The sequence below is a fragment of the Ammodytes marinus genome, assembly GCF_949987685.1.
Source record: "Ammodytes marinus genome assembly, chromosome: 19".
Classification (NCBI taxonomy): Eukaryota; Metazoa; Chordata; class Actinopteri; order Uranoscopiformes; family Ammodytidae; genus Ammodytes; species Ammodytes marinus.
Window position 1 is genome coordinate 3,158,566 of NC_137223.1, and position 25,192 is coordinate 3,183,757.

At 45.2% G+C, this 25,192-nt stretch overlaps 1 protein-coding gene across 2 annotated transcripts in view; it reads left to right on the top strand.

Annotated features, from left to right (window-relative positions):
* rev3l (REV3 like, DNA directed polymerase zeta catalytic subunit) overlaps positions 1–25,192 on the top strand; it is a 73,755-nt gene that overhangs the window by 40,152 nt on the left and 8,411 nt on the right. The window contains exons 8-25 of one of the 2 annotated variants that reach the window (XM_080047899.1): positions 424–508; positions 4,694–4,836; positions 6,850–6,978; positions 8,035–8,263; positions 9,302–9,444; positions 11,236–15,082; positions 15,782–16,638; positions 16,805–16,887; positions 17,138–17,263; positions 17,835–18,027; positions 18,439–18,553; positions 19,011–19,126; positions 20,064–20,182; positions 21,105–21,223; positions 21,685–21,826; positions 22,519–22,763; positions 23,517–23,625; positions 24,950–25,156. In XM_080047899.1, the coding sequence (XP_079904025.1) occupies positions 424–508; positions 4,694–4,836; positions 6,850–6,978; positions 8,035–8,263; positions 9,302–9,444; positions 11,236–15,082; positions 15,782–16,638; positions 16,805–16,887; positions 17,138–17,263; positions 17,835–18,027; positions 18,439–18,553; positions 19,011–19,126; positions 20,064–20,182; positions 21,105–21,223; positions 21,685–21,826; positions 22,519–22,763; positions 23,517–23,625; positions 24,950–25,156 (7,007 nt within the window). The remainder of the gene's footprint in view (positions 1–423; positions 509–4,693; positions 4,837–6,849; positions 6,979–8,034; positions 8,264–9,301; positions 9,445–11,235; positions 15,083–15,781; positions 16,639–16,804; positions 16,888–17,137; positions 17,264–17,834; positions 18,028–18,438; positions 18,554–19,010; positions 19,127–20,063; positions 20,183–21,104; positions 21,224–21,684; positions 21,827–22,518; positions 22,764–23,516; positions 23,626–24,949; positions 25,157–25,192) is intronic. The other variant, XM_080047900.1, reaches the window with a different exon arrangement.

Here is a 25,192-nt window from a genome sequence, read left to right on the forward strand (position 1 = left end):
ACATGTTCCTGGCCCCAGGTTAATATGTACTTTAAAAAGTTGAAGACAATATAGATACACACTAAATGACGGTATAGAATTGAATAAACATACAAATCCGCCAAACTTGACTTTGATGATGTTCAAAGCCTTTAAGCAAGAGCTACAGTGAGCTGCTTTCATTTGAGTGGCGCCATTCCTCCTGCTCTCCGTAATAGAGTTAGAACAATGTTTGGAGGCAGTATCGTTTCCTTTTGTGGGTAAATATATTGTTTCATCATGTTTCGCTCCTTGTTAGTTATTCATGACATGTGTCTTTAGTTTTGTTGCTGAGCCAAAATGTCAATAGGAGACAGCACTGGAGTTTTACCATCGTCCATAATGACTGTTCATGTGAAAGAGTTTGTCTTCTAACCACAAACAATGCCTTGTGATGTGTTCCAGACCGCGGCTCTGTCACCTCAACAGAGAGTGAGAAGGTCTTCATGAAGAGATTCAAGGAGATCCTGAAGGACAACCAGTTTGATGTGTAAGGTCCTCCTCCTCCCTCTGATCTGTTGTCAACCGTTGGGCTGGGACCAGATGCTTGGGGACAAAGGTTGCGTTCCGAATCGCATACTTTCTACTATATAGTATGTAGAAAAAAGATTTAGGATGTCCCGATTCTTGTGGCCAGATTTAGGATGGTTAGAAGTACCCGGATGTCCTACTTCATGCGGCCAAGATTGTTAGTGTTGAAAACTGCATCCTATTTGGGCGATTCTGACCCACAATCCAGTGCGCACGTGAAGTGACGTCACATCGACGAAGCCTCCATTTGAAAACAAACGGGGATGCGACGGATATAAAAGCAAGAGGCAAGATTAAGGCGCAATGTTATGATGAAATAAGAGAGTAAAGTATGTCCCAATAGTATGCCTACTGCATCCTAACTAGATTCTTTTTATCGTCTGATGTAGTATGTAGAATAGAAAAAAGAAAGAGTATGCAATTCGGAACGCAACCAAAGTTTACCTGAAAGTCGGCGTGTGTGTGTGTGTGTGTGTGTGTGTGTGTGTGTGTGTGTGTGTGTGTGTGTGTGTGTGTGTGTGTGTGTGTGTGTGTGTGTGTGTGTGTGTGTGTGTGTGTGTGTGTGTGTGTGTGTGTGTCTCCTCTTTGCTTTCTTTGTCTGGGTCACGGCCCAGTGGAGCTATGTATGAGCGCGCATGGAAACGTACTTCCGCTCTCCTGTCAGGGAAGGAGGGAGAGGGTGGAGCAGGGTCTTGGGAAACATGGGGAGAGTCAAGTCAGAACAGATGTAGTAAGGGGGGGGGGGGGCGGGAAGTGAGAGGGAGAGAGTGAAACGCCCCCCTCCCTCCCTCACAGTCCCACCATGTATGCACACAAAGTATTTCCTGTTATAAATAAAAGTACAGTTGGCCGGGCAGCTGTGTGTGTGCCTCTGCATCGGCTCCAGATGGTTTCTATTCACTATAACCACTGATAGCAGACAGGAACAGAGGAGAGCAGGGCCCGACTGATGATACACACACGCACACACACACACACACACACACACACACACACACACACACACACACACACTAACACAAAGACACACACACACTCACACACACACACTCGCTAGCGGCTCTCCACTCTCCTCCTGCCTGGCTGTCTCAGTTACTCTCTCTCTGTTAATGCTCACACACAATCTGTGGCTTGCTTTCTGTTGGCTTTTCCTATTGTGCACAGCTACTGTTGCTGCTGCATTCTCAGGGACTCAATTGGCACTGAGGCTCTGTTGGCAAATGTCTTTTGACTTTTCATCCTTACCAATGGATCCTTTTGTCTTGCTTTCACGTCTCTGTCACACACAAAAACATGATTTTGAAGATCAGGATGTACTGAGAATGTTTCAATCAAACCTGTATCACAGCCAACCCAGCCCAGGTATTCCAGTCCATACCAGTCAAAACATAAAGTAGCATTTGTCTTTATTTTTCAGTCCAAAAAATGTTTAATTGTCTATTAAATCACTGGAAAAGGTGTGTGTGTGTGTTGTGTGTGTGTGTGTTGTGTGTGTGTGTGTGTGTGTGTGTGTGTGTGTGTGTGTGTGTGTGTGTGTGTGTGTGTGTGTTTATAAAAGTGAGGTGGTTGTACCTCAGTGTAATGCTATGCACTACAAGGCTATCTGTCCTTGTCTATTCAGCCTCCATGTAGCATCATACAGCCTGTCTGTGTAGCATCATACATAATGCATTATGATCAGAGTTATGGACACTGCTCGGTCTACAAACAACTCAGTGCCAATATGCACTTCAATTGTACTATGCTGAAAATGCATAAATGCTCCATTAACTCCAATAGCATTTTGGAGTATTTGTCTTTATTCTTCACATTTCTCGACATAATGAAAAAAAGAAAAAAAAACTTCCTTATCTGATTTTTTTTTTCTCTCCTGTGGCTCTAAAACTCTTCTGTACTTTAGTATGTAGTGTAGTAAAAAGACTAAAACTCTTCTGTACTTTAGTATGTAGTGTAGTAAAAAGAAAGACTATGTGATTTGGAACGCAGGGAAGATAAAAAGATCCAATAGTAAGGATGAAAGTCAGAAGACGTGTGTGTGAGGCAGCAGGGCCGGGCCAGGCAGTGAGGTGGGGGGCGTGGCCTGCTAGTCAAATGTGTTAATCGCTGCAGTAATCTCCCTATAGGCTCTGCCAGGCTCCCTCCCTAGCCGCCTCTAAAGTCATTAGCTAGCAGACTAATTAAGAGGCAGCCAGCCAGACAGTGGGCACGTGCACACTGCCTCTCGGGAGGCTCTCTTCCTCACACACACACACACACAAGTCAAGTCTCTGAATGACAATGAGACTGCAGTGACGTCTCTGTTGCTCTCTCATCCCAATTTACCTCACACACTTGGAATAGCAGCAGCAGGATGCAAGCTGGTCAAAACTGTCATTTCATGGGGGGTGGGAGGGAGGTGTAGTGGTTAGAGTGGCCCTGGGTTGTTCTCTGCATGTCATTCCCCCTATCTACCCCATTTCATCTCTTGTCTCTCCAAACTGTCTAATAAAGACACATTGCCAAAAAGTCATCTTAAAAACAAAACAAAACTGTGATTTCATATTAATTAGATTCATTTTTTTCTTCAGCGTTTTCATAATTTAAAGTGAGTGAAAGTGTGGCCAATGTGTCTGTGACTTGTGAGTAAATACCTCATAGTGTTAGACTGTTAGACTGTCCATTGTTTGGTTTGGCCGGTGCTGTGTGTCTATCAGGCCTGATTCCACAGGAGTGTTTACTGTATTCATTCTTCTGTCTGCTGCTGGGCTCAGACATGGTGTTAACCAGCTCCACACGTTAGTCCACAGGGTTTCTTTGTGTTTCTATGCTTGAATTTATCTTGGGAAAGTGGACTTTGCCTGCCCACAGTCACCGGTCACAGCAACAGGTCTCATTGTGGGATTTAAACCTGCAACCTCTAGGGCACCAGGGCTGTAATCTGCAGTCTCTAGTCTGCATGTGAACAAGCTGCCAGGCTTTGCATCAGCTCAGGAGACACATCTAAAAAAAAAAACATTTTTTATGACCATTCCTTGGTTAATTTGTTCCACTGCCGAGCGGCGGCCCTGTGTCTAGTCTACTATTTCAATATTTCCCTGTCACTAAGTGGTGGGTTGCTAGGCGATGCAGCAGGGCAGCATGGGTAAAAGGAGCGTGATAGGCGGCAGCTTGTTGCTGAGAGGCATACAAAGACAAAAATTGGCTGCCTGCCTGGTTTCCATTCATTTTCCCTCTCCGACACACAGACACACACCAAGTGGCTGCACACACACACGCTCTCTCCTGCTCACACACACATACACACTCTGACCAGACAAGAGGCACTCTCCACGCTGGGGCAGCCACCCACACACACACACACACACACACACACACTTACACACACTTACACTCCAATTCTGTGTACACATTCACACAGAGTAAACTTGCCCTGATTATGACCCACAGTGAAGAGATGCTAATAAAACATGAGGGCAGCTAGCAGCAGAAGGTCCTCTGCTAACAGCTGAGCTGACAGCACTGCTCATGCTCCTGTCAGTTTAACATGGAGGAATCAGACCATCACTCTTGCAGCTGTAATGCATGGGAGTACACATGCTGCATGCATTTGATCTGTGTACAGGTTTATGCCTCAGCTCCATAACTGCTGACTAACCAATATACAGAGGCATCTTTTTATTAATGGATGGAAGTGTGTGAATTCAATTTTTTCTCGTTGCCTTCTTATAGACAGATTCATAAAACACTTTGTTTACCTACTGCAATCTCACTTTATAATGACTCCCCTTAAAGTAAGGACAGATGACATGTAAACCTTTTAAACTGTAGCCTGAGCTGCATATCAATTGTATTTTTGCACCTGTATATTTGCACACTTGATGGCTTTTTTTATCTTTATCATAATTTTTGTTTTCCTATCATACTATGCACTGGCAGAGCTAGTATTTCTGTACTGTAATCTACGAGTAACAGCTACTTACGCACATGGACCATCCATACCACTTTTTTTTAATCTAGGCTATGTATTGTGGGCTCATGTTTTTTGTATGGGTGGGATATGTATATATATGTGTTGTGTTGTGTGTATATGTATGCTGGCTGCTGGAACACCTACATTTCCCTGCTGGGATGAATAAAGTATATCTTATCTTATCTTATCTTATAGGACCCAAGGTTCTTCAGTTGGCGATGGGGAGGAGCAGGAGGATTTCCTGGGTGAAGTCAGTCTCCATTCTGACCCCCTGAGCCCAGAGGAGCTGCCCTGTAGCCCTGCATACGCTGTGGAGGAGCACAGGGACTCACAGCCAGGTGAGGGAAACCTGGACATGCATGGACCCTATAGCTCAGGGCTAGTCAATAGGCGGCCCGCGGGCCAGGTCCGGCCCGCTAAGGAATATTTACTGGCCCCCGCCTTGACTACCAACCGACCTTAAAAGTGGTTCACAATTAATGTACTAGCACGTGCGATGTGTGCTTTTGCATGGTCATAACTGCGCGAAAGGCCGCGATCTGCAGTAAATAAATGTGCACATGTGTCTCCAAGCGTTTCTCTATCAGCTGCTCTGTGTATGCAGCTTTGCGGGTGCGATTGTACCGCAGTGTAAGTGTATGGACCATTATTTGTATTTAGTGTGTCTGCATAATATTGCACCAGTAGAACTTTGCATGTTTGCACAAAATTTGTACCTTCACATAGCAAACAAAATTGCACAACTGTAAAGTCAGTGTCTGTAGTTTTTTTGTATTCAAATAAGCAGTTGTTTATTTCTGTACTGTGCATTGGCATCTTTGAGCAAAATACAGCCAAAATTTTCGCCGTGCCTCCTATGACCCTGGACAGTGACCCCTTGACAAACACATTTTTTGGGGTAAACACTGTAAGGTGTTGCGCTTAGAGTAGCCTACATTTATTTCTATGTTTTTTGATAAGCTGTTGCACTCTTAGTAAACCTAGGCCTACCTGTATTTTGATAAGCTGTTGCACTTAGAGTACATTTATTTCTATGTATTTTGTTGTTGAAGAGTTAACCTATTGTGTTTTCCTGAACTGATAAGATTGTTAAGCACTTAAACAACAGGCAGCCCATGTTAATCAAATAGGGATTTTTTTTTGATAAGCTGGTGAACTCTATTTTATAAAATAAAGACAATATATGCACTCCTATGTCGTTGTAGTGTTTTACAGTATATGTAGCTATTGATGTGATCATCAATTTTAGGCATTTTTTTCTGGCCCCTCATTTTGGATCATTTCCACCAACCGGCCCCCATTCAAAACTAATTGAATAGCCCTGCTATAGCTAGTACACAATGCTGAAGTTGAGCGTGTGTGTATTGGAGAGTTCACCACTGCAATCCTACTGCAAAAATCTAAAGCACAGTGAACGACTAGTCCTCCTGTCAATTTTATTCATAAGATATCATTCATATCATTAGCTCAGTTGGTAGGGCGTCCCCCCCCCCCATGGGCCTCGGCCAGCAGCGGACCCGGGTTCGATTCTAGCCCGCGGTCGTTCTCTGCATGTCACTCCCCTCTCTGCCCCATTTCAACTCTGTCTCACTATCAATAAAGCATAAAAATGCAAAAAAAATAACAATAATAATAATATATCATTCATAAACATGTCTGTGTTCAGAATTCATTTCAGAATAGAACACAATCATTTATTTGCATTAGTTTGGTTGAAATCCTTCTCAAATGGTAAATGAGTAAAACTTTATTTATAAAGCCGTTTTAGAAGCATTCAGTTACAAAGTGCTTAACACAGACATGAGCAAACATATCTGAAACACATATATTAATATAATATTCAGAAACACAGCACAAAGGGGCGTAACACTTTACATGAAGGCTTGTTCATAAAGGTATTCAAAAAAACTTCAAAGAGTTGTACCATGTGTGGTCGCTTTGAATGTCTATATCTCCAATCCTTTTCTATGTAATGTGTTCTTAATGAGAAAGCAACATGATAGCATGTAGTGCATGTTGTGTTTGTCCTACCTCTCTCTACGCTGGTGCTCTGGCTGTAGTGGTTGGCAGGAGATGGAGTGACATTTGTTTTTTTCTCTCTGCCTGTCTATGTGGGCTTCAGAGTGTGACACCAGTGATTAGCATTTTAGCCTAATCAGCAGGCACTCACTTTCTGTGCCAGGTCTACTGCCAGGGACAGCAGAGACAGACACACACACACTCACACTCACACACACCTACACACCTCCTGCTGAATCATGGTGCTGTTGAACCTCTCTTTTTACATTATCTCCATCAAGGTGTGCCTGATGTTAGGTGTGATGCTAACAGCTGTCTTGTCTCTGGTCCAGACAGTGTAAGGAGCAGTGGGTCGGCCCCACAGGAGGCCGTGGTGGATGAAGAGGCCATCTTAAGTCTCCTGGAGAACAGTCAGACCTTCCTCCCTCTCTCCCAGACATCCAACCACTCTCCACTCTTAGGTATGGGAGACATTCACATCTCCAGTCTGCTGCTGAGTGAGCATAAAAAACAAATGAATTAAGTAAACGTAAACCAAATGTCTCATACAGTATTATGAGGCTGAACTACTGACTTAAGACCATAGATAGTATATAAAATGGATGTAGCATCGGGGCTGATCTCAGTTCTTTCAACCTCATTCAATCCATGCGCCTCGCCATCTTGTCAAAGTTTGACTCCGCCTCATTTCCTCGTACCAAGAAGGGCACTGATGTGTTGTTGGGGGGAGAGAGATAGTCCCATCTAGCTGACGTATCGTGACATACATCGAATTAGCAACATTAGCACGACCGCAAGGAGCTAGGCTAACAGCACACCCTCTACTCTACTGGATACTGGTAGACGAAGTGAGACTCAAGAGGCCGCGCCCCTAATTTTTCATATATTTTAACCTCCAATAGAATAAAAACTAGCCTGCTAGAAAAGAATTCACCCCCCTCATGGAGATATGAACTAAACATACAGACTATGACCAAATGTTTTTTTGGTCCAGGCCTTAAATAGGTTTAATAATGCTGTGAAAACGGCATATTTCACATTGGAGTCAAGGAAAAATTGCTCTGTTTTGAAACCTGCCCCTAGTGGTCACCAGAAGTTACTGCAATTTTTTTTTAACAAAATGTTCTTGTATATATAATTAGATTCCTCTTAAATGTAATGTTAACAAACAGGACTTTTCATGGTTAATATACGTCTCAGTCACTATTGACTCCAGGTCAACATTGTACTTCAAGTTGCTGTAGCCAAGCCTGATGGGAAGCTCCAAAACTGTGAGTGTTCATCACAAATAGTAAAAATAAGATCCGATTTGTCATTGTCATGAACATTGACACTCTGGTGAACATGTGGTGACTCTGTCAAAGGCCTGTTAATAAAGGGAGTAAAAAGCCCTAAGTTATAACTTTGATTTAATTGTATTGATTCAATTGTGGGCCACACTTAAAAAGTTGTTGCTTGTTGCAGCTAATTGATGTAATGTCTTTTCAATGCTTTTGTTTTCTTGTTGTGCAATGCAGACAGTAGCCAAGACCAAGCCATGATTGATCTGCTGGCGGGGCTGGAGGGGGATGGCTTCTGCAGGACCCCCATAAGGCAGACGTCCCAGGCCCAGGCCCTGCACGCTGCCAGCTCCTTCCACTGCAACAGTGATGAGGAGGAGGCGGAGCCAGAGCTGGACAGGGAGGAGGCTGAGATCAGTGTCTTGATGTCTCAGCGCTGGGACAACCAGCCGGCTCACAACACAAGGCAAGTCTGGGGGGGTGGCGCACACGGTCTAGTGGTTAGACCTCTTCACAGCAGACCCGGTTCTAAGTCAGTCCCGGGTCGTTCTCTGCATGTCATTCCCCTCTCTACCCCAATTCATCTCTTTCTCTCCAAAACTGTCTAATAAAGCAAAAAGAAATGCCCAAAAATAATCTTTCAAAAAACATGCTCTGAGGAACTGTTCAATAGAAGGATCTAGGGCTGCAACTAACAATTATTTTGATAATCGATTAATCTGTCGATTATTTTCTCGATTAATCGATTAGTGTTTTGGTCCGTAAAATGTCAGAAAATGGTGAAAAATGTGTATACATTTTCCAAAGCCCATGTTGACGTCCTCAAATGTATTGTTATGTCCAAAACACACAGATATTTCAGTTTACTGTCATGATAGGATTAAAGAAACCAGAAAATATTCACATTTGAGAAGCTGAAATCAGAGAATTTGGAAAATTTTTATTAAAAAATTACTCGAAACGATTAATCGATTATCAAAATAGTTGTCAATTACTTTAATAATCGATTAATAATCGATTCGTCGATTAATCGTTGCAGCTCTAGAAGGATCCTTTGGTATCTGTGTGGACACTTACACGTGACAGCCTCTTCTCAAAAGGGAAACATTAGAAAGAAAAGATGGCCTAGGCAAAGCAAAATAACTCAGTTATGGGCAGTGGGCAGTCACAACCCTGTGAACCTGAATGTCATGGGGGGGCGGTAGTGGTTAGAGCAAAGTCCTGGGTCGTTCTGTGCATGTCATTCCCCCTCTCTGCCCTATTTCCTCTCTGTCTCTCCAAAACAAAAAAGTCTTATAAAGCAAACAAATAAGGAGTTAAAAATAGAGCGTGGCAAGGACCCAGACAATCTAAACATCAAATGTTACTATATCCCCATTATCTGTGTGCGTCCTGCTAAAGTAGTGAGACAGGACAGCACACAGCCAGCTGAAAGTGTTCTAGAGGGGGAGCTGTGTGTGTGCATTGTGTAATGGATTGTTCCCTGTCATCACCGTGTGTACAGGTCTGCAGTCAGGGACCCAGAGGAAGGCTTCAGTGAGGAGCAGCAGGACTCCTCTGATGAAGACATGGAGTGGAGTGGGAATAACTCTCTGTTTGCCAACCTGTCCATCCCACAGCTAGACGGGGCCGCAGACGAGAGCAGCGGTGAGCCATCTCCCTGCTGACATACACTCAAAACACTGCTTTGATGCTGATCTTACATCCCCCTGGCTGTTTCATGTTCCATCAAGGATATCAGAGTACTACACAACATCCAACCAGACTCAACAACAGTTTGGGTTGACGCTAGGGTTTTGACTGTATGATCTCATTCTATTTACGAGGGACTTCAGCAACATTTTAGTGGACAATATTTAGATCTACGTTCTATCTTACGCGCCCCACACACATCCTACCTCTACTGCGCGTCTACCTCGCGTCTGCGTCTGACTTTTTGTCACAGACTGTGAAATCAACGTAGAGCGAGCACACATCCAACCTCAGACGCACTGCTGAGGTGCGTCGGAGGCACGTCTGCAGCGACGCTCCCCTTCACCTCAGGAGGCTCGCCTATTTTTTTCTGATAGCAGCGCGTCTCTCTCGCGTCTCTGTGCTTTAACTGATAGAGAAATACTCTGCTGACAGTCATACCAGCAGCATTCACTCTAGTTACACGTTTACCCGGTGTGTTTATTTCAAAATAAAACATCCCTCAGTCGTATACGCGAATAATCCCTTTATTTCACGATTTAATTGTGCAATCAAAATCCGAGGGATTTAAAACCTAATTTTCAATTAGTTCTGGCATTTCATTTTTGGATAAATGACACATATAGAGATCCAATATTGTGAAGAAATAAAAAAGATCATGATGAGCGCAACAGTTTTCCGTTGCTCTATCTGTGTCTACGGCCTTCTTCTTCCCCGACCACACCCCCCTCTCTCTCTCCCGTATAAATCAGTAAAGTGATTTTTGAAATACTCTGCTGAGAGTCATATTGACTTCATACTGGCAGCTTTCGCTGTAGTTTCACCATTTCCTGGTGTGTCCCCTTCAAAATAAAACTTCCAACAAGCGAAAATATGGCAAAAAAAAAGAAAAAAAATGGCAATGGGGCGCACGGATTACTGTCCAGACTCAATATAAATCATATGCATCATAGATGACATGAAAGAACTTCATTTTTAATGGGAATTATCTATGAAAACTCTATGTAGAAAGATAGGGCTTTTAGAAGCAGCGCTGCTGCAGCAGCAGCTGCTGAGACGTTGCATGTGTGTCCGAGAAAAGTCCGAGAGAGGCAGCAGTAAGGTAACGCGACGCGCTCCAGAGGTAGACGCAGGATGTGTGTGGGGCGCGTTAGTCTTGTCAAGCATTACTTTTGTCATTTATGCTTATGTTTTACACGTTTTTTAGACCCTGGTTTGGCCATCAAACATCTTTTAGGGCTTTTGCTGGAACCACTTGACCACTGAAACATAGTTAAAATGTTGCACCTAACCTGTCAAACTATATATATGGTAAACACAAAGCTGCTGTCAATATACACAAATAAGTATGCATCATTACTGTACTAACACTGGAGCCACTTCTAAATTCGAACAGAGGATATTTTCTTTACCGATAGGAGTCTTCCTACGTGGGGCTTAAAGTTGCTTTATTCAGATGTGTATAAACTGTGCAGTGTAGTTCAAACATTAAACAAATTCAAATATTGACTTGTCAAGTATATTTTATCAGTGGCATTTTTTCAAGCTTACATTTTCATACTTTGATGAGGTATTGTAGATATAGGACATATTCTCCTGGGTCATCCAGTTATGGCCATGCAATTATATTTTAATCTTAATTTAAAGAGAAATATTTAAACAAGTCCTATTTAAGATGTTAATACATATCTTGCTGCTTGATGACTCTATAAAGTTGCCTTTTCTTCTCTTATGTTGTATCGATAGATTCATCCCTGACAGAAAGTGGCTCCAGGACCCAGTCTTCTGTCGTAGTAACAGAAAAGATGCTTGGGAAAAGGAATCCTTTCCCTGGGGAGACTGTTCACCTGGAGCCCCCTTCCTCAGCTAAGATCATGCTGGAGCGCAAGCACCCCGAGGGCCGGCAAGGTCACGTGCTGGACACGGAGCAACCACTCGATAAGCACTTTCAATCCAAAAGCAGCCAGGACAGCAGTAGTGAATGTTCAACAGGGTTCAAGGTCAATAAAGAAATCCCTTACATCCCGCCTGTCAAACATCCCATCCCCTGCAAGATAGCAACTCACCCCGAGGTGTCCCCCATCTGTGTAGACAAGGAGGACATACGACCCCTATACACGTATGACAAGAAAGCCTCCATAGCTTTGGATAAGACGGATCTAGAAAGTTTTCCATTCGGTAACGGAACAGTCGCCAAAAACCGGAAGAAGTACGGCAGCATAAAGAATGTAGAAACCAACTGTCTGTCCATTCTCCAGAACCACAGGACCTTTTCACTCTGTTACTCCGAGCTGAGGAACTGCTCGGCCAAGACTGAGCTTGAACTGAGCCAGAAGGACAGTAAGAGCCCAATCCTGAGGAACATCTCCTCGTCCACGTCACCCATGGAGCAGGATGAGTTCCTCGATCCCCAGGAGGAAGGGATGAGCCGGGACAGTGAGGAGGGAGATGTTGGGGAACTCAAAATCAGGTACGAGGACTATCAGGAAAACAAGACTGAGAGGACTATAGTGGCCCAGCAGGAGGCACACTACAAGTTCTTCCCCAGTGTCATCCTCTCCAACTGCCTCAGCAGGAAGAAAACCGGGAGCAAAAAGCCGTCCGATCCACATAGTGAGCCGGAACTGGCCCAGCCTCGCAGAAATAGGCTAAAGGTGAATAAAAGGAGGTTGGGAATGGTAGGACAGAGGCACAAAGTAGACATTGTTGAAAGCTCTACCTCTGATAGCCAGGTTAGTACTGGCTTCACCTCAATCACACCTGCTTGTCCAGTAACTGCAGTCACAGAAAGGCCTGTTTTGGAGGATAAGCTAATACAAGAGGCTGAGCCTATTCAAGACTGGCCAATCGTAGAGGGAGAGCCAATCAAAAAGGAGCATCAAAAAAGCGAGGAGATTTATGCGAGGGAACAGACGGAGCCAGTTTTAGAGACCCCTGCCACCACTGTTACCCTTTGCTCTGATGAAGTTAATGACTCGGCAGAGGAAAGGCTAAGTTCATTGCAAGATGTATCGGCTAATTTCACCTGTACCAAACCTTCAGCACTGCCCGGTAGTAAATACACCCTGAGAGCCAAACGGAAGATGCCCTACGATGGCGAGGATGGAGAACACTCGGGGGCCACTCGTTCTAAACACCTAGTCTCTGCCAAAGAACAACCCAAGGACACGGAAGTCCCCAGTGGGCAGGATCTCAAATACCAGAAACGGCGCAAGAAGGAACCTCCTATCATCATCAAGTATATTATCATCAACCGGTTCAAAGGACAGAAAAACATGCTGGTGAAGATGTCCAAAGTCAATGTCAAGGAGCAGTTGGTTTTGCTGACACAAGACAAGCTGGAGCATTACAATAAACTGGCCCCCCTTAAGGATTTCTGGCCTCAGGTATCGGAGTCCACCGCTGTCAAGTTTCCCATCACTGAGCCGAAGCCGGTCAAAAAATATCCCAAAAGAAAGGCGAAGGTCAACTCCACGAATAAGAAAGCAGTCGGTAACGCCTCCAGACCTAGGGTAAGACGGATTGAAAGGGTCAAAGGGGTTAAAGGATGTCAGAGAGGACCCATTCTGCCCTCTCTCCCGCCCCCTCTGCCATGTTACTGTGAGTTAGCAGATGACCGCGGCGTTGAGTATAACGACGTAATGGTGGAGTTGGGCTACCTCTCTGATAGATCCCCGAGCCCTACAGACTCGACACCCCCACGCTGTTGGTCCCCAAGTGACCCCCTTATGGACAGTTCAGAACAGCTGATCAACCCACTCAGTGACCCATGTCTTAGTCCTGGTTTTCTCAATCCATGTATAGTTTCTTCAACCAAAGGAGCACGAAATAAGTGTCAAACCGCCAAGCCTAAGAGATGCACGGACACTAAAAGGAAAACAAGCAAGGCCGCTGCTAAGCCTATGGAGAAAGAGGAGCAGAAAAGGGGGAAATCAAGACAAAGCACTGGTGCTGCTGCGAGGCAGAGGAAGAAAGCTAAAGACATGGCTGAATGCACGGACACAAGTTCTGCAACTAATACAAGACCTAGAAAGTCTCGCAAAAAGAAGACGGAGGAACCCAAAAACCATGACTCAGGTAAAGACAGCTCCCAGCTCCTATTCACAGAGGATGAGCTGACTCTGTCTGAGAGGTCATCTCAAGAGGTCCCTCCATTTCAGCAGCCAGTGAGCACAAATGGTAACAGCCAGGGAAGTTCCCAGACTGCATCTATGTCGGACTGTAAATCAGTAGCCCAGTCCATAGAACCAAAGGTTGAGGACTGTGAGACGTCCATCATGGAGGTGAACCAAAGCTTTGAAGCACCAGTTCAGCTCAAGCAGCGAGGTTGCCAGACCACTGTGGTAAAGGCAGAGTTTTCACAGGAGTACACAACTCCTCTCTCTTCTCAGGCTGGTACACCATTAATGGAAAAGAGTAAAGACGCCCAACTAGCATCAGCCTCTCAAGACTCGGGCCCTAAGAACGGGCTGTTCCCCACTCTCCCTGAAGCCCCCTCTGGCTTGGCTGTCCTCAAACAGCTTCTCCAGAAGAGGCAGCAAGGACAAGCCCTTCCTCTACAAGTGGTCGGTACAGACACCCACTCCACTGCTTTAGCTCAGGCCACAGCACTACTAGATCCCACTGCTACACCAACCAAAGCCAGAAGATCTATTTCCACCACCGCAAGGAAACCCAGGGCCCCAAAATCTACCACTCCGAAGGATACAAAGCCCAGAATCAGGAAGGGCAAGACAAGCAACACTCAGCCGAATGTATCGGTGAAGCACGAGGATAGCATGTCCGATGACTGCCCCATCTTCCTGTCCGACCCGGGCCTGGACAGTTGCAACTTTATAGAAGATAGCCTGTCACCAGAGCTCCCACACAACTTTAACTTTGATATAAATGCCATTGATCAGACCGAGTTCTCCAGTCCATACAGCGGCAGTCAGTTTGTCCTGACTGATAAAAGTTTACCAGTGAAGTTCCTCAGTGATGTCAGTCAGGAAGCTGTCACTGCTCATGCACTGGGCTTTGAGAAGAAACTTGATAGGCTGCTTGGTGGTGGAGAGGAGCTCCAGAGAGGCTCTCACTGCCACAGAGAAAGGTCTGTCAGCCCCGACCTCTTTGACAGAACTGAGAACGGGGAGTTTGTATCCAATCACCTCACATTCCTCGACTCTGACAAAATGAAAAGCAGAGAGTGGGACTTCTCCTTAGGTAAAACCCATACACTCAGCCCATTTCAAGACTTTCACTGTGAGAGAAAGGAGCTGCTCTTTTCTGTCTTCGACCCTGTCCTACCTTTGCCTTTAAGTTCTGCGTCATTTGTCGATCATGAGGTCTCTCCAACAGGGGACCTTCTGGAGGGCGTTGATGGACTTACGTCCACCACACCCAGTAGCTCTCCACGCTCCATCAGCTCACTATCCCAGGTTAGGCCAAGCCAACTGCTGCGGGGGACAGGGGCTGGAGCCCACGTCCTCAAGCCCCTAATGTCCCCTCCAAGTCGGGAGGAGATCCTCAGCACTCTCCTAGACCTGGAGATCTCAGAGGCCACGTTTCAGGAGCCATTCTGCAGCGACCCCTCAGATGCCCCAGGGAAGCCAATGTAAGAATATATTCACAAGCGACCAATAAAACCAATGAACTATGTTTGGACACAATTTACATAGATGAAGAGTGCATGTGGACAATATATATTTTTTAAAATCAATTTAATGTCAGCCTCAAAAGTCCTGTATCAGTCTGTGTCTTATTAAAGGCATACTCAGTCATTGTAATCCAAAACACTTTTTGTCAAAATAAGTGAATATCTTTTTCATCTGCGTAGTCAGCTATGTAAGCAAAGGTAGTCGGAGCGAGCCAGAGCAAGCCTGGATAAAATTCACCAACCAATCAGCTAAAGGCAGCATCCGTGAAATTATTAACGACAATTCTATAAGACAGGCAGTTAGTGACGACTGCTGTTGCCAAGGCAAGGCACACCTGGGGGCGGAGCATCTGAAGGAGAAGGAAGGGATGGGGGATTTGTGTTGGTGCTCAGTTCAAATATCAACAAGTGTTCTGTAACACTGCTGAGTATGCCTTTAATACTGTCTATATTATTTCATCTTTATCTTATCTTAATCTTTATTTATAATAACATAATCATTTGTAATAACATACTGTAACATAAATATGTAATGAATGTTAAAACATGTAACTCATGCAAATTCACTAGATTTTGCATAATTCTCCACTTCTAAAGTTGTGATGAATTGCAGTAATTAATAAATCCATTAATCACATTGCCATGTCTTTTGTCTAGGGAGATTGGTGGACGTAAGTTAATGCCGGGTACCAGACTGGCTAAGGAGCTAGCAGAGTTCAGTGGAGACTTGTCCTCGGAGGGCCTCCATTTCTGGAAGATGGCCTTCTCAGCCATGACCCACCCCGCCACCACTGTTACCTCATCTCCCCAAGCCCAGGGTGCTGTAGCCTCAGAGCCCAGTAAAGAGCCATCCTCAGCCAGTGACAAAAAGGTCATCCTCCTGCCATGCAAAAATCCACCCAGCTGTGAGCGTGTGCAGCTGTGGCTGGAAGCCAGGAAACAGTATGAGAGTTTACAAAGAGGGAGAAAGAACCCCGCGGCTGGGCTGGACGTGGAGGGGGACTCCCAGAGAACAGAGCAGCCCATTGCCTTCAGCTGTCCAGCAGGAAAGGCTGAGCTGTGTGAGACACTCAGTGTTAGGACCCAAAGGAGAAAGAAACGCGACCTGTCTTTGATCCTATCTCCCATGAAGAATACAGGCTCTCTAAGGGAACCCACAGAGGTGAGTCCAGTTTCAGGTGAAGGCGGTGTGGATATTGAGCAGGAGGGTGGAGAGAAAGCGGAGGAAGATAAAGCCAGCTCTCCAGAGTCCCCAGAGCTGCCTCCCTGGCAGCTGTCCTGTCAACACAGCCCCTCAGGCCCACAACCACTCAGCAAAGACTCTGCACAACCACAGTCACCTCAGCTCTCTACCTCCCCACAGAGACCAGGGAACAATGCCTCTCTCCTCCAAGTCAGTAACAGGGAAGAGGAGAGCACCAGTCCCCTCATCCTTCACAGCACTCCCTATGTAAGGAGGAGGCGGAGGAGCAAGGAAGATCTGGAACCAGTGTGCAGCACGCCCATATCTGAGGGTAAGAACACATCATTGACATCTGGCCAGGATTTAGTATGTATCAGTTCAAATTGTTGGAATCATTTCTAACGAGAGTAAACATTTGACATGCAGTCCTACTATTAATGTTGATGGTTTTAACTTTGATCTGGTCTCTGCTCTTGCTGTTGTCGTCCCTGCTGCAGACGAGCCTCTCTCTGACAGACTCCAGCAGAGGAGGAGCCAGGCAGAGCCACTGAGGAGAGTGTTACTGGACACACAGATGAAGGTCAGAGCACAAGTGTGGCTCTTATAAACCTCTTACCACATCACAGACCCCACTCTGCCCTTACCAGGGAAAGCACTTTCCCCTGGTTAGGGAAACTGATTTAAGAGTAACAGTGTCGAGCTGAACAGTGTCATATACCTGATATTTCTCCTCCAGCTTGTTGCTCTAAATAGTCAGCCACTATTTCACGTTTGAATTGAGCCCTGCTGTGATTTGAATGTTTCCTCGTGTACTCCTTTGTCTTCCACAGAACCAGTTTGCTGCTTTGAATGTGCCAAAGAAAGATCATTCTCAGATAGAAGGGCCCAGCATAGCCAACTCTTACGGCTTCAGAGTCAGCATGCAAAACCTGCAGGAGGCCAAAGCTCTGCATGAGGTAAGCTGCACAACTTAACATCCTCTATTCTGCTTATTCAATAAGCATTACTCAATTTAAAGAGGTTCAGCTTTTAACATTTGGAGATCATCATTTTAAACTGCGATCACCATTCATGAGCTGAGAAGACGGTTACAGTCCAGCTTTTTCTTTATTTACATGTTATTTTTCTGTGTTTTCACATTCCACAACATTAAAATAAAGAATAAAATAGAAATAAGCTATATCAAGAATCCTATTAAATGCCATTTTGTTGCAGCTATTAACAAGACAGCTCACAGTAACTGGTTGTCTGAGTAACCCAGCTGAGGATAGTCTTGCTGGCTTGCGGAGAGCACAATACGCAGCCAAAGCTTTCACTTCAGTTGTCACAGAATGAAACATTTATGAGATACATTTTCTACTTAATTGGCTTGTGAGCTAATCCAGGTGTTTTGACAACTGGGATCCAACATGCTGTGCATCTAAAGAACAGTTTTCAATCTATTCTGAGTTGACTGACACAAAAAAAGTCCAAAAAAGGATGTTTTTTGATTCAGCTTTGTTTTGTTGTGCCCCCCCCCCCCCCCAGGTCCAGTTCCTAACACTGATGGGCATGGAGCTCCATGCCAGGACCCGCCGTGACCTGGAGGCCGACCCAGAGTTTGACCCCATATGTGCCTTATTCTACTGCCTGAGCTGTGACTCTCCCCTGCCCCACGCCGACAGCACACAGCTGACCGGGGCCATCGTGGTGGACAAAGACCATCAAAGTTCTGACCAAGGTTGAAACTCACTATATAACATAGGAATCATCTGGCTCCGGGGGGGAACTTTCAGTTTGTGTTCATCCTTGCACCCCCCTTTAGACAAAGGCGGTTGTGTTTTTACCATGCCAGCTGTTGTTCTTGGGTGAGCGTATCCACGAACAAAGGCATTAAGAAAAACTATATAAAAATAGCATTCTTTGCACTGATGGTCTCGTTTGCTGTTACATGTCATCTATGATCATCAGAGGAAAAAATTAGACTGTTTCAGAAATATTTCAAAGTTCCTCGTAGCACCTTTTAATATGTTTTGTTAATATGTGTAACATCAGCAAAGTCTAAGTAAGGCAGCATTGTTTGTTGTCCATAGTCACATTATCAGTGCAGTATGTACATTGCAGCTGCTAAATGTGTTGAAATGGCCCTCAGCAGGTGAGAGCAGAACAGCGCCCCTGCTGGTCAGGTCAGGCGTCTCCGGGCTGCAGGTGACCTACACCACTGATGAGAAGGGCCTGTTTGAGGAGCTGGTCACCATCATGAGGAGGTGTGTATGTGGCCAAGCAGCTCATTGGAATGAATAGTAATCAAATGGGTTGCTTTCACTTCACTTCCACCAAATGTACAAACTGTGTGTGGAGTATCACCCTGAATTGGAAATTTAAGTTAAATTAAAAAAATTAAAATTAAAGTTCATGGCTACAACAAGGAAACACAACATAATTTATAGGATTTTTATCTTTTTCTGTTTGTTATTTATTGGGGCATTTTTCACTTTATTAGACAGATTTTTGGAGATACAGAGTTGAAATGGGGCAAAGAAGGGGAAGACATGCACAGATCTGACCACAAGTCGGATTCAAACCAGGGTCTGCTGCGAGGCCTGAGCCTCTACTGGGCACGCTCTAACCACTACACCCTTATAGGATTTTTTCCCAAAAAATGTTGGCTTCTGAAATACTAACCGAAGCTGTGTATTGCTCTAAAATTCATCTGTTTTCCAGGTTTGACCCTGACATCCTGGTGGGGTATGAGGTGCAGATGCGCTCGTGGGGCTACCTCCTCCAGCGGGCTGCGGCCCTGGGGGTGGACCTGTGTCAGAGGCTGTCCAGAGTGCCAGGTAGGGCTGCTGACTGGCCCCCACACACAGGGGACCTTTGCTCTTCTAACGGTTCAGGCTGTGTGTAAAGAAGCAAGAGTTCAAAACATTTCCGTGGAAACATTTTTAAATGTATAATTTCAGCACTTGGTGAAAAGCAAGTCCTCCTCATTCATATCAATCTGGACAGTGACCCCTTGCAACAACAACAAAAATGCTGGTTCTCAAAAGGTTGAGCAACGTATCAACCTATTGTCATTCTGCAATGCTTGTTGTCTAAATCACTTTTTTATGAAAATATATCCTCATGAGCCACTACCTGTCCGTACTGTGTGTGCCTGTGCACTGAAAAAAAATCGGTTGTTAATAACCAGCCTAGGCTCTGTAAATGCAGTAGGAAACAGTAGGCACCCTTTTGTTTACGTACCAGTTTACAGAGCCTAGGTTGTATGAACACTGGATTTCTTTCAGCGCGCACACAGTAGGACAGGGAGCGGATCATGACGAGATATTCACTGATTTTGACAACAAGCGTTCTCCAGAATTGCTGACTCCACCTTTTAAATTCCTCTCTTTTTTGGGCAGATGCATAGGCTGACACTGGCCCTGGTTTAGCGTATAGCTTCCAATTGTACAGGTGCAGGATTTGGGGAGAGTATTTATTGGTGGATTATTGAATCTGACAGAGTGGATGCTGAGAGTCAGGAAGTCCTTTGAGACTGAAGCGGTGTGAGAGCGCTTTGGTTTGCTTTAGCAAGTGTTTGAGCCATCCATTATTCCAGTCTGAGGGAAGTTATTAAATCCAGGTCTAGAGAGAGTGTGTGTGTGTGTGTGGCCCTGTTTATGTAGACCTGAGCACAATACATAAATGAGACTGCGTGAGGTACTGGCTGAATGAAGAGCCCCTGGTGCCCACCCTCCTCCTCTTAACTGTGTGTGTGTGCGTGTGTGTCCTCAGGTGACTCCAAAGAGAACCGCTTTGCAGCAGAGAGGGACGAGTACGGAGCCGACACCATGACAGAGATCCACATCATCGGACGCATCACACTCAACCTGTGGAGGGTGATGAAGACTGAGGCAGGTGTCCCCACATCACCACACACACACACACACACACACACACACACACACACACACACACACACACACACACATGGGGCGACTGACACTCAGTTGGTAGAGCAGGTCGGCTGATGATCAAAGGGTTGGAGGTTCGATCCCCGCCCTGCCACCTTTGTCATGGTTGTTGTGTCCTTGGGGAAGACACTTCACCCACCTTGCCTCGTGTGAATGTCGATAGTTAGCCTGCTGCTATCGGTGTATGAATGTGAGTGTGAATGGTAACGTGGGAAAGGAAAACAGGTCTCCCTTGTAAAAGAGTCTTCGGTCTCAATGGGATTTACCTGTAGAAATAAAGGTTAAGAAAAGAAGCACTGTCAAAAAATATTCAGCGTGAAGTTTAAGACAAATAAAACCAAGCATTTTACTTTTATCCACCTGCTTCATCTGTTACTCAGAAGGTATCTCTTTCTTTCTTTCTTTCTTTCTTTCTTTCTTTCTTTCTTTCTTTCTTTCTTTCTTTCTTTCTTTCTTTCTTTCTTTCTTTCTTTCTTTCTTTCTTTCTTTCTTTCTTTCTTTCTTTCTTTCTTTCTTTCTTTCTTTCTTTCTTTCTTTCTTTCTTTCTTTCTTTCTTTCTTTCTTTCTTTCTTTCTCTATATCTCTCTTTCTTTCTCTGTATCTCTCTTTCTTTCTTTCTTTATCTTTTTCTTTGTCTTTCTTTGTCTCTTTCTCTTTTTCTCTATCTCTCTTTCTTTCTCTGTATCTCTCTTTCTTTCTCTGTATCTCTCTTTCTTTCTCTCTCCCTTTCTTTCATGGGCTTCTCTGTTTGAATTTGATGGAGAACTTTACCAAAGGGTTTGAGAGGCTACCCGTCTGGTCATGGTGGATCATCCTAGGAGACAGAATGCCTCTAAGCTCTTGTCTGTATTTGTTGGTCCAGGCGGCGTTAAACAACTACACCTTTGAGAACGTGGCCTTCCATCTCCTCCACCAGCGCTTCCCTGTGTTCAGCCCCCGCACTCTGTCTGACTGGTTTGACCACAACACACACCTCTACAGGTGGGTGAATAAACCAAGCGCACTCCATGTGAAACGTCAACTCTGGTTACATGAATTCAATTATTTTCAGCACATTTTTTCAATGTCACCCATATGAATAAAAAATGTATGTACATGAGTGCTAAATAAGTTTACTTTAGGACCAATTCTTAACGCATGTATGAACAGCCTACAACATATCTAATACAAGTGGAGTTAAGCAGTGGAGCTTTGTGCCTGTAACTCCCTTTAGTTTTACTGTTCTTGGAGTCAATAAAATGATTAGTTATATTGTGTGTGTGTGTGTGTGTGTGTGTGTGTGTGTGTGTGTGTGTGTGTGTGTGTGTGTGTGTGTGTGTGTGTGTGTGTGTGTGTGTGTGTGTGTGTGTGTGTGTGTGTGTGTGTGTGTGTGTGTGTGTGTGTGTGTGTGTGTGTGTGTGTGTGTGTGTGTGTGTGTGTGTGTGTGTGTGTGTGTGTGTTAGGTGGAAGATGGTGGACCACTATGTGAGCCGTGTGCGTGGCACCATGCAGCTGCTGCAGCAGCAGGACATAGTGGGCAGGACCAGTGAGCTGGCCCGGGTCTTTGGGATCCAGTTCTTTCACGTTCTGACCAGAGGATCACAGGTACCAACATACCCCACATAGTTTAACACACTCTGATTGGTTCACAGTTGAATGGGGGGGGGGGTGACGCCTTACAGCTATCGGAGTGTTTCAAATGGTAAAAGTGTTGACCCCTGTTAGTGTTAATCAGTGAGAGTTGAAAGGACCCTAGTAGCAAATATCTACTCTGTACTGTACACTGTATATACTCTGCTCTTGGTTGTTGGTGCACAGTTGCTATAATAATAATGAGCTAATGTTGCTATTCTAACACGCTGAGCTAAGATGCTCAGTATGGTAGCCACACCTGCTGAACATCAGAATGTTAGCCTGCTTTACAGCCTCAAAATGCTGCTAGCATGACTGTTAGTGTGCACTCTAAGTCCAGTTAGTAGTCATGTCCCAAGCTGATCCTAAGGAGCAGCTAAATTAAAGTCAGTTATATCAGTTATTTAGTGTACTTAAGCCTGGTGCCTAACGACATTGAGTGTGCTCAAAAACTGTGAGCACCTTAAAATAAATTGACAGACTAAATAAGTAAATAGTGTCAAAGGGACAAATAGCGGAAGTAAATAAGACAAACTCTCACTTATTGGAAGTCGCTTTGGATAAAATCGTCCGCTAAATAAAATGGTATATAATGTACCAAGAAGTCTCAGTTCTAAGCGTGTACTTCCATTACGTAGCTGAACTATTCCTTGTGTTCACTGCAGTACCGCGTTGAGTCCATGATGCTGCGTGTGGCCAAGCCCCTGAACTACATCCCTGTGACGCCCAGTGTGCAGCAGCGTGCCCAGCAGAGAGCTCCACAGTGCATCCCTCTGGTCATGGAGCCCGAGTCACGCTTCTACAGTAACTCAGTCATTGTGCTGGACTTCCAGTCTCTCTACCCCTCCATCGTCATCGCATACAACTACTGCTACTCCACCTGCCTGGGCCACGTGGACAGCCAGGGAACGTAAGCACATGACCGGCCCCTCACACACACACACTCTACAGCCTGTAAGCACATGACAGGCCCCTCACACACACACTCTACAGCCTGTACAACCTGTCAGTGAAGCCTCCTACCACTGCTCTCCTTCCCTCATTATTTTTAATGGAACAGACACACACACAGAGAGCGAGGGCTATGCCATGTTGGTCACGGCTCAGAGCAGTGAGCGCTGCATGTTAGAATATATTTCATTATTTTATACGCCGCCAAAACTGTAGTTGCATAGCAACAGCAGGGGCCATGCACACTACTTTTTCAACATGCATACTACTAACTTGTGTCTACTACTCCCAAGGTAAGAGGAAGAAAAGTGTAGTGGCTTCATACCCAGCAGAGAGGAAAGTGTCACATTAGCTTGGTGGGTTACTGGAAACGTCCAAATATCCAAATCAACTGCTATACGTCAGATTCAGACTGTGATGACTGTGATGATTGGTATACAGTTAGTTCATTTATAGTTGATGCTTATACTTGTTTCTGCTTGAATTGCTCGGTTGAGTTGAGTTAAGGCCACGGCGTCACATTGTGTCAGATGTGGAGGTCGTTTGTTTCAGGAGTGATCTGATCACAACACTAGCCCCAGTGTTTACACCAGACATTAGTCTTAGCCCTACTCAGTTGACTGACTGATAGTTAAGTGAGACGCCACCACACTACAACCCAAGCCCTTGTCCTGCATGCTGTTCACACACACACTGTGTCTCTGTGTTCCAGGCCTGATGAGTTCCGATTCGGCTGCACCTCCCTGCGGGTTCCTCCAGAGCTCCTCTACCAGCTCCGCAACGACATCACCGTCTCCCCCAACGGCATCGCCTTCGTCAAGGTAAGGCTTGCCCTGCTGCTGCCCTGCTGCTGCCCTGCTCCTGCCCTGGTAGCCCCGTAAGGCCTGCTCTGCTCCCCCCTGGTAGCACCATGAAGGCTGTCCTGTGTGTGGACTCTAGGCCCCCAGTATCAGTCATCCCTCTGAGGGGTCCAGCAGTGCAGCGCAAAAGGCTCATTAGCCGCCGTGAAGGCCAAGCACGACTATAGACAGCCCCACTTCATGCTCTACTTCCCTCTATTCCTCCCTTTCATTCATTCACTCACTCTCTCATCGCTCCACACTCCTGGGCTACGGTCCCACTATCTCATTACATAACACAAAACACACACACACACACACACAAAACACTCACACACAAAACACACACACAAAACACACACACATGCACACACACGCGCGAGAGCACCACAGCCCCACCGCAGTGAACGCTGGTGTGTAATGAGGTTATTAAAAGGGCACAGAAGGAAATCCGGTTTGGTCTGGAGCTGATTTAGTTTGTGTGTAGCTGGATTTAGTCAGAAACCTGCCTACTGTGACTGGAGCTGGCTATTATTAGATGAGTGTATGGACACACTCTGTTGCTCTGTTTATAATTATGGACCACACACTATACAGTAGGTCAGTAGGTATTATACTCATATTTATAGTGCACTGCTTTTGCACTTGAAATACAGGGAATCAACATGCCTTACCATTCTCCAACCCATTTTTAGTTTCACTACAATCTACAGTTTTGCAGCCCTCAGTTATACCTATTCTAATTGCTTTTTGCATTGCATTGTGGGACAATATTGTCAGCAACAGCAGCACACTCAGAGACGATGATATATGTAGTTGGCATACTCACTGACTGTTGAGCATTGATAGCAATTCAAGCAATTTCCAGGGTGAACACGCCACATACATCAAACCTGCTCAAATGAGTGTGCAGTCTGAAATTGGGACAACGTCTATGAGTGTTTCTGTTTAAGTTGAAACGTGTGTGTGTGTGTGTGTGTGTGTGTGTGTGTGTGTGTGTGTGTGTGTGTGTGTGTGTGTGTGTGTGTTGACCCTATTGTTGTGTGTGTGTGTGTGTGTGTTGACCCTATTGTTGTGTGTGTGTGTTGTGTGTGTGTGTGTGTTGACCCTATTGTTGTGTGTGTGTGTGTGTGTGTGTGTGTGTGTGTGTGTGTGTGTGTGTGTGTGTGTGTGTGTGTGTGTGTGTGTGTGTGTTGACCCTATTGTTGTGTGTGTTTGTGTGTGTGTGTGTGTTGACCCTATTGTTGTGTGTGTGTTGACCCTATTGTTGTGTGTGTGTGTGTGTGTTGTGTGTGTGTGTGTGCAGTCGTCGGTGCGTAAAGGCGTGCTGCCCAGCATGCTGGAGGAGATCCTGAACACCAGGATCATGGTCAAACAGTCCATGAAGAGCTACAAGCAGGACAAAGCCCTGATGAGGCTGCTGGACGCCAGGCAGCTGGGACTCAAGCTCATCGCTAACGTCACCTTCGGCTACACTGCGGCTAACTACTCCGGACGCATGCCCAATGTGGAGGTAAGCTAATGCTAATGCTAACACACAGGCTAGCAC